The 14368-nt window shown below is 41.3% G+C and overlaps 1 protein-coding gene across 7 annotated transcripts; it reads right to left on the reverse strand.

The window, feature by feature from the left end:
* Positions 1-446: 446 nt before the first annotated feature.
* On the reverse strand, positions 447-10020 carry LOC132998326 (tropomyosin alpha-1 chain). 7 transcript variants are annotated; one of them, XM_061067887.1, is made up of 9 exons: positions 9907-10020; positions 9437-9562; positions 6300-6433; positions 4969-5086; positions 4704-4774; positions 4501-4576; positions 4333-4395; positions 4063-4132; positions 447-529 (listed from the first exon to the last, which is right to left on the reverse strand). In XM_061067887.1, exons 1-9 carry the CDS (start codon positions 10018-10020, stop codon positions 447-449), a joined length of 855 nt encoding a protein of 284 aa, XP_060923870.1. The 7 variants fall into 7 exon arrangements, with proteins under 7 accessions (XP_060923870.1, XP_060923873.1, XP_060923876.1 ...); XM_061067889.1 differs by lacking the exon at positions 447-529 and adding an exon at positions 1818-1891; XM_061067886.1 differs by lacking the exon at positions 447-529 and adding an exon at positions 3332-3414.
* Between the last annotated feature and the right edge of the window lie 4348 nt (positions 10021-14368).

Raw genomic sequence — 14368 nt, forward strand, 5'->3', positions numbered from 1 at the left:
AAAACAATACATTCAAGCAACTATGCAACTGACACTTAATACAGGTTTATAATACAGGAGAATCAGAGACAAAGAAGCAACTTTACAAAAGTACACATAATAAAAGTCCTTTATGTAACCTTGGCATAACTTATGGCTTTGATCATGATGGTTATGTGCAGGATTTCCCCCCCCAAAAAGTGCAATTTCTTTGAACATACATATAAACCTATTTGAGATATACAGTGAATTGTAACCGACCTTTTAATACAGTGTGTGAGGGAAACAGAATAGTTTGAGGGGCGCTATAGAAGCTGCTGTGCTACCTTGTGTTGAGTGGTTCTTCAGGACGACAAGTTCAGAGGAGACATGGAAACAACTCCTCACATTATCTGCAGCAGTCGTTTGTGGGAGCCAGCCATATTCACAGCAGAGGAAGCATCGTGGGGAGGGGGATTAAAGATGGGTCAAATGTTAATCATCTCCATTAGAGTCTGATCCAGCGTCTGTTTTACCCTCAGGCCTTCTTCTTGAGCATGTGTGAGTTTATCTGTTAATATAGCATTGCATCAGTTAAACATCAGAGAACAAACAGCGCAGAGATGCACAGACTAAAGCAGACAAAGCTCTGGTTCAGGTTTAGACACGTTAGACTTTGGTTGGATATTGTTTCAAACTTTAGTTTGAAGAATTGAAACTGTATTTCCCCCAATAATATAAGTTAACATGCAATAAGCAAATACATTCCCTCAACTCAGATACCCTGAGCCAATCCCACAAACTCAACTTCCATTTTGAAATGTTATCTTTAAGGAATATTTATTATTATCAAGCTAAAGTCAGGCCTGTTGTCATGCATGGGTTGAGTTTAGGACTAAATATCACCTAAGGCAAGTTGTTTAGTTTTTCCAAATCTATGGACTTGAATGATGCTTATGATCTTCAGATTAAGTACAAACACCCCAACCCCGCAGTTTATGGATCAATTAAAAAAAATTACTTCAGAAAAACAATATGAGCACCAATCTGATCACTAATAATGAGAAACTAGTAGAAACCGATATTGTTAATATCTCTACACAGGCCAATGGTCAGTTCTTCATCCTTACTGCTACATACAGAATCAAACTCCCTCTGCAATAGCTGGGTTTGGTCTAAAAATGTATTTCAGAAGCCAGATTTTTAACTTTAACCTATCGCCTTTGTAAGTTTATGATTTTATTCAATTCAAGAGGTTTTGTTTTAGGGGATATGCGTATTAAAAAATATATCTAAAGATTTACCAGGGAGAGTTTGAGTGACAGCCTGTCAAGCTTTCTCTGAAATGCTCGAGACCATCACAGGATTCAGAACCACGTCACTAAAATCCAGTGATATTAAAGAAAAGCCTGCTTAAAAACACGGACACTGTCCTGATCAAACACCATTATAGTGATAAAAATGTACTCCCTCTAATCAAATCAAACTTGAAACAAAACCAAAATGAGTAACCACTCATTTTGGTTTTGTTTTGTTTAGTTCCCTCTGTAAAGCTGTACACCTTTTCTTACTTTTGGTTGATGCTTGACCATTTGTAATGAAAACTTGTCCTTGCAACAACAGCAGTAAAGTGCCAGTTGTGCTACAGCCCTGACAATGACCGAGAAGAATACTCATCAAATTCATTCTGTAACTGAGGGGGTCAGGTTAACCTCTAAATCTGCTGATTGATCATGCATAATGTGAAAATCTTCCTCATTCTACTTGTTGACAGAAATGTTTGGTTTAGTGAAAGTTGTGTGTCAGAGACACAATTGCCCTTGTTGTTTTTTTCAGAAAACTTGAGAGCCCACTCCAGTTTAGTCCTCGTTTAAGGCTACTCTCAGTTCATTGGTCAGAAGGCGATTTTTCTCAAGCTGCTTGTATAGATGGTCTTGTCAGTCAGAAAGCAGAGAAGAGAGAAGGGAAAGAGACAGAAGGCAGGTTAGTACAGACCACAAAGAGTGAGTGCTGCAGTGAAGTTCAACATTAAACAAGTGTTAGTTTGCATTAAAGATCACAAACAACATTAAGAAATAATCCTGTTATTTCCTACAGGACTAACAAGCTGTCAATAAGCTGATGTTCATATTACCCAAACATTCTTATAATATTTAAAGTCTTAAGCCTAGAACTTGTATGCAAGTCGTATAGTCTAGTAACCTAACCAATCGTAGCACACAGGATTTACGCGATTGTGGTAAACATTTCCATGGTAACAGCGACCTCAACCAATCAGACATTGCTATTACACTTGAGGATGCGGGATAGTGTAGTACAACTTTGAATACACTGTTGATGTCATATACACTTCTTCTAACATTGATCAATCTCATAGCATGTGGTAAGGTTACATTGGATGGTAAGAACATTATGGTTGATAATCAAAATCTCTGTAAGTTTTACATCCGGAACCATCCTGTTGAGCTCTACAGTCTGGAACAAGCCAACAAGTTGGTGAGCAATGAATATTCCACATTCAAGGTTAATGATTTTTGGTGCAGGGAATCAAGCTGAGCTTGACATCAACTGTCTTCTTTTTTACAGGATTACTTACCACCTAAAAATTGCAATTATACCAAGTTACAGTCCTCTGTGAGAGAAATAGGAGCAGCGAATGGGAGGGGAGCTTCAGAGTTTATTCAAAAATAAATAAATACAGAAGACAAATATTCAAAAAGAAAAAAGGTGGGACAAATGGAAATAAAGAAACATGGAAGGAGAAAAGGGGAAGGACTGACAGATGTAAGATTGTTTATTTTACAGAAAGTAATAGGGCTCAAAAGGTCTGTATGAGAGGTGGACAAATGGATGATATCAGCGACCGCCCACTGTGCAGTAGTGGTGGTGGTGGGGCAGTAAAGAAAAAGGATGAGAGATGAAGACGTTCAACCAGCTTCTGGAGGGAAGGGTGTAAACATTTAGCTGTGAAAAGAAAGGAGAAGAACAAAAGTGTTGGAAAGAATAACAGGAGGATTGGAAGATAACAGTCATGCAAAACCAAAGCAGAAAAAGGGATACAGAAGTAGGAGGCAAGACAAAAAAAGATTGTGAATCTGGTGAAGATGAATTGCCAAGTTGCTAGAAACTATGAGGGAAGATCAAGAGGAAGAGCCAAATTATAAATATCTTTAAAACACATTTAGTCCACAGCTAAAACAATATTATAAAAGCAGTTAGGTTAGGGAGGATTTAGGATTTTTTTAAAATCCATCCAATCTAAGTTTAACAGTAAAACTCACAGCACCCAAACATGCCACAAGAGGGAGCTATTGTATCTTGGCAAAGCTGTTAGAGGGATGATAACTAAGGCACAAAACAAGCATGTGGTGAATTACATGGAAGTCATGTCGTTCAGGGCGAGGTCCAGCTCCTCGCTGATGGCCTTGTACTTCAGTTTCTGGGCATACAGCTCATCTATTGTGAGGTGATTATTATGAGGAGGCAGCGAGGGATTTGAAATTAAATAGAAAAGACAGAAACAGAGATAACAGAGTTTTCAAGAGAACAGACGTCAAAAGGGCAACACAAATGGAGAAACTGAGAAAAAAAAAAAGAAAAGAGCAGGACAGAAATAGGAAGGGCTCATGGAACAGCTGGTGATATTGTGTCAGATTCTTGAGGAGTCACTGAGAAACAGCCTCACATGTTCCGTGACCCTGTGAGGCCCGCTCGCAACTCGTTGGCCTTGAACAGTCTCTACAGCAAAATGTCAAACAGCACTGTCGTGAGAAATGATTTTGCCAACATGAATAATATCACGCTGGCCTCTGAGAATGACGCACTTGGTTCTTCTCTCGGCAGATATTTAACCCAGGGACTCTTTAACATCCTGCTGATCAAATAAATAACCTCTAACTATTGCACCGTCTATAGGAGAGAAACGTTTTTCTCCTCTGTGAATGTTCCATCGAGAAAAACATGTGTTTTACGATATGATGAAAACTGTACGGGTTACTTTTTTGTGTCGACTGGTTGATTACAGTAAAAACCAAATTACATTCTATGAACAATACAAATATGAACTCTGCAAGTAGTGAAAAAGAAAGTGGAAAAGAGTCATACCCTCAAGGTCATCAATGGTCTTCTCAAGCTTGGCAACAGATCTCTCAGCAAACTCAGCACGGGTCTCAGCCTGAATGGAAAGAGATACAGTCAAACATTAGCAATTCCCATTAAGAGGTTTACATTTACTCACCACAGCCTTAAACCACTTACAAAATAAATACATATAGTCAGCATACTTCAGGCGACTGCCAACTGCCGTTTTCTTTTTTTTCCCTTTTTAAAAAGGCATGATAGATTTAATAAAAAAAAAATGCAGGATGAACTCACCTCCTTCAGCTTGTCTGTGAGAACCTTGATCTCCTCCTCGTACTTGTCCTCCTTCTGCGAGTACTGTGGTTACACACAAAGGGCAGCGCAAGTCCAATATAAATCATTATGTTCTGGTGTTTATACTGTGGTGCATTGGCTTGGAGTCATCTCTGTCGGCCATCTTACCTTCTCTGCCTGAGCCTCCAGAGACTTCAGGTTATTCGTCACGGTTTTCAGCTCCTCGTCCAGCTCAGCGCACTTGCTATTCATTTTAAGTGTGGTCAAATAAGCAGCGGTTAGAAAGCGAAATGTGAGAAAATTAAAAGCAACATTGTTGTGACTTTGGAGAAACAGATGGGGGGGGGGGGGACGGGGACGGGGACGTTTACCTCTCAGACATCTCAGCGCGCTCCTCTGTACGTTCCAAGTCGCTCTCAATGATCACCAACTTACGGGCCACCTTAAGTCACAACATGCAAAGTTGAGTCGCACACTAGTTCTACACATTACTGCACAATCAGAATTAAATCCAAGATGGATTGCGACTCTGCAGCAGCAATATTCATCCGACAGCAGACAGCCACAGATGGCAGCTGTGACATTGAAGTGAACGCATGTAGCACTAAATCCACTGTGGACAGCTGAGAAACTTGCCTCCTCATATTTGCGGTCAGCCTCCTCAGCAATGTGTTTGGCCTCCTTCAGCTGGATTTCCTGCAGCTCCATCTTCTCCTCATCCTTCATCGCCCTGTTCTCAATAACCTTCATGCCTCTGAGGGAAAGAAAGAAAGAATGGCAGGTAAGCACAACAGCAGTGTGGAGAGGACTGACTGACAAGAAACAAGTGGTCGGTCTCTGAATATGTGGATCTTTAAGTTCACAGGGGAACATGTTTCCTTGATCCTTGTCACATGTTGGCAAAGCTAGTCTATAACACAAAGAGAACTACACAATCTTCCACTTGCATCCTACACTTGAGGCAACAAGTGTGACCATTATGTCCACCTGTCGAACAAAGACAAATGTACCACCTCTTCTATGATTGGTCATAAGTTTTACTTCATTAGTCATGAAGACATTTGGATATCAACAATTCTAACAAATAAATAATTTAGTCATGGAATTATGCTAAAAATCATTAAATAACAGCTGTTCTGCTGTTTAAGTACATAAATGCAATATTACTTAAAGCCACTTGTTGCAGAGCTGAGCCAAAAGTTAATGGGGTTAACTCAACATGTATTATAGAAAATCTATGATCTTTTAAATACCAGAGATTAGCACAATCCTGTATTTTAGGGCTATTCATTCATTTTCTTATTTGTACTCACAGTAACTCTGCATGATTCAGCAGTCTTTATTTAACTCAAAACTAACTATTGGGCAGTTTTTGACTGAAACAGGCAATATAAGCTCAGGCCTCCGTCAGAGACCTCCACTTTCTTTTGATTGGCCGAATATCAGCAAAGCCATCGCACCTAGCACTGGGTGTTTAGATTCTAAAAGCAGAGTTAAGTAACTAAAAACAAGAAGCAGAGCACAATTGATTGGAAAATTGCAACTACAACTACATTCATCCATGTTTGAGGCCGAATCTGAAGTTTGATAGTAGACAAAGATCCGGAGCTGGAGAGAGTCCAGATATCATCATATCAATATCACTGATTTAATCACATTGGGAAAGTGGGGGGAAAAAAAAACCATCAATCAGTAGACTGGTGATTGAGCTTATGTCAAAGAGGGATTGTTTTATATGCATTACTGACATAAAATATGTAGTGTATATGATAGACAATACAAGTACAAGCATAATAGGCACATTTAAGTTTGGTGGGTGATTCAGGAAAGGCTTTTCTTCAGTTAAGAGGAGAGAAAACCTGTGGCTCTGTGCACAACATGTGGTTGAAATGCGCCGTGAGAACAGGATGTGAGCCGAGTGTGTTGATCCAGTGGGTGGTCTGTCTCTGCAGGTGCCACATACCCACCTCTCACTCTCATCAGCAGCCTTCTCAGCCTCCTCCAGCTTGGTCAGAGCTGTGGACAGACGCTCCTGAGCACGGTCCAGCTCCTCCTCCACCAGCTGGATACGCCTGTTCAGGGAGGCGACATCGGCCTCAGCCTAGGGAAAGAGCACAACACCACAAGCATGAGTCAAGTTTGAGTTGCATTCGCAGGCTTAAAACATCCACAAACCCTCTGTGGTGTGTCCGCAGGGAGCACGGGCTGGGTCATGGACTGGGTCACGGTCTGGGTCAAGGTCTAGGTCAAGGGCTGGGTCACGGGCTGGGTCAAGGTCTGTGTCATGGTCTGGGTCAAGGGCTGGGTCATGGACTGGGTCACGGGCTGGGTCATGACTTGGGTCATGGGCTGGGTCATGGTCTGGTTCACGGGCTGGGTCATGGGCTGGGTCACAGGCTGGGTCATGGTCTGGGTCATGGGCTGGATCACGGGCTGGGTCATGGCCCCCCTGCAGGGAGGGATGCAGGCTCTGGTGGGCTCACAGGGCGAGGGGATGGGAGGCATTTTAAACCCAACACATCTTTGCATTATGCATTTCCTTAAATTGTTAAGCTAATCCCACCTCCCTTCCTTTTCCCTTTTAGACCTTCAACTTACTGTCTCACGGTGCGTTACTCATCTCTGTCCCACAAACAAATTAGCTCCTAAACATGGCTCTACTTTAAGGAGGGGGAACAGGAGCTCCACCAGCTAAATCCCTGCATGAGGAGCTGTGGTGCTGCTGTTAGCATGGTGGCTACAGGGCGGGCGGTGGGTTCGGGTGGAGCCCTCCTTCTTCCTCCTTCTTCCCTCATCTCTCCTAACTCCATCCTCCCCTCCTCGGCTGCACCCTGCAGCAGGGGCCGACCTCCAACATGTCTACCTGGTTCCTGACCGGCAGCCACGCTTTTTCTGAGCAGATTTGCCTCTAATGCCTCCGGCAGCCTGCGGACTAAGTGGCTGAGATGATTAGAAGCAGCTTACTGCCTCCCTGGAGCTCCTCTCCTGGTTGACCTCCCGCTGCAGCAGCGCGGCTCGCTCCTCCGCCACGTCGGCCTGCTCCTGCAGACACTTGATCTTCTTCTTCACGGCTTCCAGGGAGCTCCCGCCGGCCATGTTCACCTGCTTCGTCCCTGTTGTCTCTCCTGTATCTGGGCTGAGCTTCTCTGTCTGTCTGTCTGTCTGTCTGCGTTGTGCGGGCTCGCTCACGCACACTCACGCACACTCTGGGAGGATGCGGCGTGTCTGATCCCTGCCCCCCCACCGCCTCTAATCAGCTGCTGATGAGGATTGGGACGTGCCATCGATCCCGGAAGTACCAGATTTTTTTTTACACGCACCCAACTACGTTCCTCCAGTGAAGAGCGAAGTGAACAAACCTAGCTCGGGTCGTCTGTTGTTTCAGATGGATGCAGGGTCGTGCTTTTGTACTTTGAGTCTGTTTCACAGCAGTTTGATTCATGGTGTTCATGAAGCGCATCCCTCTGTGGTGCAGTGAGCTCACCCGATCACAGCCTCAGCTCAGACATCACTGACTTAGTCATTAGATACACTTTAGATTCACTAACTGAATAACTGACTAACTGACTAATTAGTGACCGTGGACTATAGTGGCATCTGATCTTGATGGTGGATCATGATCTTGCTGGCTGCTGACCATAGACTGTGATTGCAGCAGGACTGCTTGATATAGATAGTTAGATATTTAGATAGATAGATAGATAGATAGATAGATAGATAGATAGATAGATAGATAGATAGATAGATAGATAGATAGATAGATAGATAGATAGATAGATAGATAGAGTACTTTATTCATCCTCGAAGGGAAATTAAGTTGTCATAGCAGCCGGTATATTTGAATACAATAAAATACAATACAATACAATACAATAAAAAATATTGAGGTAGAAAGAATAAAAAAACAGAAACTATATATATAGTCAAGTACATAGTACACTTGACATCTATTGCACTTGTGTCCGTCCTGGGAGAGGGATCCCTCACATGTGGCTCTCTCTGAGGTTTCTACGTTCTTTTTACCCTGTTAAAAGGTTTTTTTGTAGTATTTCCTTACTCTTGTTGAGGGTTAAGGACAGAGGATGTCACACCATGTTAAAGCCCTATGAGACAAATTTTCATTTGTGAATATGGGCTATACAAATAAAATTTGATTGATTGATCAATATTTAGTTTACGTTAATAGTCAAGTTTATAACCCAAATCCCATATTATTATTATAGTATAATTGTAATTCCTATTATCATCATCATCATCAATCCGAAAACACATTTATTGTAGCCTATGCTAACAACCATGTTGCATCCCTAAAGTGCCTTTTTTATGGCCTACTTAACAAGACACTATTCTACTTAATATTTATTTACTGACTATTATGTTCCATACAGTTTAGCTTAAATCAAATCCTGAAAAATGATGTTCTAACCAAACAGTGGGTTTGGTTAGATTTCAGTCCATCGCTCTAATATGCATCTGCTTTTGTCTTCTGTCAATCTTTCAATCAGTGAATCAATCAATCAATCAATCAATTGAGTAATCAAGTCCATGTTTAAGGTCAACAGAGGTTATCTTACATTATCCCATGGCAGGTTATGTTGATAATGTTATTAGATTTGTGCTCTGCTTATGTCCTCTTTGCTGGGTGTGAGAAAATCAGTTAGTTGAAATGAGTGACACGTTAAGAGCCTATGAACCTGCAACGTCATTGTGGTCAGACATTAGTGCAGAAAGTCAACTGAAACCAGCATCATCACAAAAAACAGGGATTGTACAGGCCATAATATGCTTGTAAAACGTCTGAAACTCTCCACTGGTCCTCAGATTCGTCCAAAAGGTTGTGTAATGCACTGGTAAGCCACTGAGCTGTGACCTTGACATATACAGCACAAGAGCTAAATTTAAATATCCATATATTCATCCTATACTGTCCCCAGGCCTCCTATATGATTGATAATTGCATAACTTAATTGTAAGATAATCTGTATGGAGGCTGGTAATCTTAGTTTCCTGGAGGGAGGCCCAAGGGGTGGCTGGGGGTCATAACATTATCATCGCCCTACAAGGGTTTCTCCACCAATCTGTGGGTCCGTCAACACAAACTCACATCTGTGGCCTTCTTGTCAGCGACCTCCAGTTTCTCCTGGGCATCCTTCAGGGCTTCAGAGTACTTGTCCAACTCATCCTCAGTTGACTTCAGCTTCTTCTGCAGTGCCACCAGGTCATCCTCAAGCTGGGACCCAGAGGAATAAACAGAGATTTACTTCCAACACCATTATCGTGCATCATTTTCAATCACAACACCAATTAACCAATTACAAAAGCCCTTAGGCCAATAAAAGGGGCATAACATTAGATATCATAGCTAAATCATATCTAATATAATAGCAAATGTAAACTCTACATATATTATATGTTTATTGTGTTTTTCAAAGTTAATCAAATCTTATGCTGACATATATCAATCCTCAGTCACAGGAACACTATCCATGCAGCAACCAAGCAGTGCTAAATCTCCCTGTGCCATCTGCCCCCGTGCATTAAAGCTCAAGGACAAGTTCCGCAGTGGATGCTGACCTGTTTGCTCCTGTCCTCAGCTGCCTTCTTGTCTGTCTCGGCCTTCTCAGCTCTGTCCAAGGCATTCTCCTTGTCGAGCTTGAGCATCTGCATCTTCTTCTTGATGGCATCCATAGCTGCTTAGTGTCGGGGGGTATCTTCTCAAAACTAAAAAGAAACTGAATGAGAGGCTCGGGGCGTCTGAACCACACTGAACACCAAGCTGGAGTGCGAGCTGGATCACGATGGAGTGAGTCAAATATGTGTTTTGGCAGGGCACAGTCACTGGACACCCAATACTTTATGGGAAGCAAGAACAGCTGCTTGCCAACATGGGAACTTTCTATTCTCTGAATCTCGTCGCTGATTCGCTCTTGCGAGACATTTGACCTCTTCAGTGACTATACATGGGGCATAGACGTCAGAGGGCCACTCCTCCCCTCACACAAAGACGTCCCCTCCTTTTTCTCACACCATTCAAGTGACAGGAAGGAAATGTCAAGAGTCAGTGAGGTAGTAGCCCCTCATGAGGGGGGGATCTGAGAGAAATGGTAATGGTGACTTAATATTCACTCAGGAATATTCCCCAGAATCCATGTGTGAGCATGAGACACAGCTTGGCCAGTGTCTTACAACTATTTCATAATTTTTCGTATTGTGCCAAAGGATTTTAGACCTGTAAACACATTATTTATTCACAACAACAGCATTTCAACAGATTGTTACCAGACTGAATTCTCATTGCACCTCATGTATGAAAGATATCTTCATACAACACATATTTGGATAAGCCTGTGTGAAAGTACTTCTCCCTCTGTGGGGGTGTCATATTAGCCAGTTTGTCTTCCAGGGATCATTTCAGCCCCTCCCTCACTGCATAGTTCAACATCCGAACAGGAATCCGATACGTAGAAGTGGATCATCAAGCTTGTTCAACTCCTCTCTTAGGTGATCGATGAGTGAGAGCTACATCTCCAGTGGACCACAGTGGACATAGCAGCGTGCACACACAGTGGAAGACATCCCTCGCTGCTCCTCTGTGATAGTTCAGAGAGACACCGGCACAGACGCAGCTGTCACACACAAGCGATTGTTACGACTGTGGACGGCTGAGTAATACTAGTCCACTATAGCCTGTACAGTAACGGATTTAGTCGGGAAAGTTAGACCTCGAGAAGAACCATAAATATAAGTTTAAGAGGCGGAAATAATGTGTGATCTCATAATGTTAAATATGTTTTGCTTACATACACCACTGTTCTGTAGTTTTTAATGCACAGCCCTCTCTTTTGTCCGTTAGGGAAATAGCAACCCATACTATTTTTCCTTTTAAGATGCCTTCAGATTTTTGCATCCTCCTCTTTCAGTCCCTCACTCTCCTGCTTGTGTTTTGTTGAGTGCGTATATTGGGATCTTGCTTTGTAGAAAAGCACCTGCTGGACTCTCTCAATGGCCCTTTATAGCCACTCTCACCCTCACCAAGCTTTATGAAAAGGCTTTCTTGAGAAATCAGAACTTTTTTGGTTAATTTGTGAAAGAAATTTTTGTTATAGAAACACAGGCTATATGACATTTTATACCTTTGGCACTTCAATATTACTTCTTTCTCTGAGTAGTGATCTGTCACACATAAATCTGTAGCTGAAGAAGAAACAAAATACTTCAATAAATTACTATCACACTTAGAAAGTTTGAGATTTTATAATGTCTACTTTAGAAAATCAAATGATCCCTGTTTCCCCCCCATGTTTCAGTCCGTTATATTGGGCCTCTGTGGTGTTCCAGCCTGATACCCTTGGCGTGTGGCTTTTTTTTTTAAAGCGGTCAGCTGTTACTGAGTTGTCATCCCGCCCACATGTGTTTTGTGGACTGTTTAGTAGCAAGCCAGTCATTCCCCTCATATGCAGAGATCAGAAAGGCTCAGTGCAATCCATGTCACCCTAGCACCCTGGATGGATAGAGAGACGAACATCACCACTCTGGGCCTGTCCAACAATTAATGATTTACATAGATGGATGGCCACAGCGGGTTGTGGAATTGGCGTTAAAATTAAAATTAGAATTTTCTATTTTTCATTCTGCATGGTCAAGATTCTCCTGCAGCACAGATTACTGTCCTCATGATTCTTTGGATTTGATCCTTACATTACATTATCAACACTACTGCAGCAGTAATCTACACTTTTTTTACAGGTCTTACTTTACTTACACCACAGGAAAACAATGTACCCTTTCAAAACAAAGGTTCTTTTGACAAAAAAAGCTGCCTTGTGAGGATGAGATTATTCTGTTGGAGCCATATGACAGACAGCTGTAACAATTAAAATAACCCTTATAATTCCCATCACGCATGGGGAAATGTGGCCACTCTAACAGTGATATTGTTGCCTGTGGAGTTTAAAGGTCTTTGAGATTTGATTTCATAATTATTATTTATATTATTTGTATTATTGTTGGTCATGCACTGATTTAATGTTGTAGACAAGTTTCTTTCGTCAACATTCTATATGTTTGACGGCTTTCATTCATATCTTGTTATAATGCCAATAAGTATTCATTAATTTTACAGTTTAATCGAACCTCACAGTCAAACCACAAATAAAAGCTGGTATAGATGGAGGCAGCTGAGTGAGTAATGTGAGAACAGTTATGTGATGATTTCATTGTTAATATGGAGACTGGAATCTCTCACTTCCAGCTCAGCTGTTAAAAGTATGGAGGAGGAACGATGTTAGTGTAGCACCAAATCCCCCTGGGGTCCAAACAAATGAAGCTTATCGCAGAGGGTTTAGATGTACAGAGCTCACGTGTGAGGTCATGTTACAACATCAATGTGATGTGTGTTCGCCGCTGTGGACAAGGCCTTGTTCCAGTATCCCTGCTGTGTCTTTTTCTGTCTGTAACACAGCAACAACAAGCTGATAACAATGATAACACTTTATTTATGGAGCACCTTCCGAAATGCAGTTTAAAAATGTGCTTTACAAATGAAACATGAAAACAATTGAAAGTTAACCGTACAAGCAATTTGAATAAAAATGTAAATGATAACAAAATAAAATTTAAATATATCATTTTTTTTCAGGACTAGTCACAAAAATAGTACATATTAAAAGTGAACGTTGACCCCAAGTCCTGATGTGCCGCTGATCCTTTTTAAAGTCAAATGTGAAAATTGAGGTAAAAGAGGCTGAGAGAGAAACAAAGAGACAGTGGAGGTAATCTTATATTGTTATTAAATGTCTTCAGTGACCTCAGATGCTTTTTACCTTGCTGCGTAGTTTGCTGCAGTCATCCTATACCAACCTTCTCACATTTATTATAATTAGATTCAGGACATAAAAGTAATGGATGAGCTGTCTTCTATCAGCTGCTTCTCCATATTAAATTCAATGCTCTCCGGTCTTTTAGCCAAGGTTTTTGCTGTGTGTCCCCCCCTCCTCCCTGATCCCCACCACTGCAGCAGGGCCTTTTGTTATTCAGGAAAATGTCTAACAGTCACTGAGCTTTAGATTTCCTTCACATGAGAAAAGGTATATAGTAGTAGCAGTGTTAAAAACCTTCTCCATGATAAAAGGTCAGGATATGGATTCCAGGTTTAAAAGCAGTTCTTGGAGCAGCTGTGCAACTGTAATTGACGTCAGATTTTAGTGCTGGACAAATTTAGCACAGTTCTCAGTTCAGAGCCTGGACTCACTATAACTTCAGATTTAGTGCTGACTCATAAATCCCATCGCGGCCTGACACTAAACTGACACAGACACTTAAAGACCTTGTTCACTTGCCAGGACTCACCTCTCTGCTATTCCCTCAGGCTGCAGAGGTCACAGCGGTTCTGCATCAGTGTCTGTGCTGCTGCTGAAACACTGTGGGAGAAAGTCAGGGACTGAGATGAGGAACTAAATGGTTCATATTTTATTTATTCATCAAAATGTTCAGTTTTACTCTCAGTAAGTTTTACGTACCCAAATAAAGTTCTACATGTTGTTTTGGAGCAATTTGTAAACTGACAGGAGTATAAGATTGTATAAAATGTGGGTATTCAACCTCAGTACATTTTGAAATCACATTAAATGTTTAATCAGATTTTTAGTCTTTCACTTTTGACTGTATTTCACCTACTTTTTAACATTGATGTGTTAAGACAAATATAGCTTGTTGTAAAATGAAATAAAGGTCAAGGAGACGTTTCAAATTTCCAATGTGATGTATCATCTTGAGGTGCCAAATGTGAGGAGGGTATACCAGGTCTCCGCATCTAAATCATACAGATGAATAAATGTGCTTCTTGAGAGCTTATTACTGTTCTTAAAATGCAATTGGATGCAGTAGTGATTAGTGTTAATAACACTCAAAGGTGTTTTTTGTAGTTTGTCCTCACTACAGTACCTTATCTTACCTCCAGCCATTCTTGTTTTAGTTTTAAAAAAGTTAGTTTCAATTAATTTGCGTTAACTTATTTATTTGCTTTGAATTAAATAGT

This window comes from Limanda limanda, chromosome 3 (assembly GCF_963576545.1).
Source record: "Limanda limanda chromosome 3, fLimLim1.1, whole genome shotgun sequence".
In the NCBI taxonomy this organism is placed as follows: domain Eukaryota; kingdom Metazoa; phylum Chordata; class Actinopteri; order Pleuronectiformes; family Pleuronectidae; genus Limanda; species Limanda limanda.

Coding starts and splice junctions, on each gene's coding strand:
- LOC132998326 (XM_061067887.1), bottom strand. CDS start 10,020: ATGGATGCCATCAAGAAGAAGATGCAGATGCTCAAGCTCGACAAGGAG. Junction 5,087..6,299: donor GCTGCTGATGAGAGTGAGAG/GTGGGTATGTGG, acceptor TCTTTCCCTCAG/AGGCATGAAGGTTATTGAGA. Junction 530..4,062: donor GACCATTGATGACCTTGAGG/GTATGACTCTTT, acceptor CTATATTAACAG/ATAAACTCACACATGCTCAA.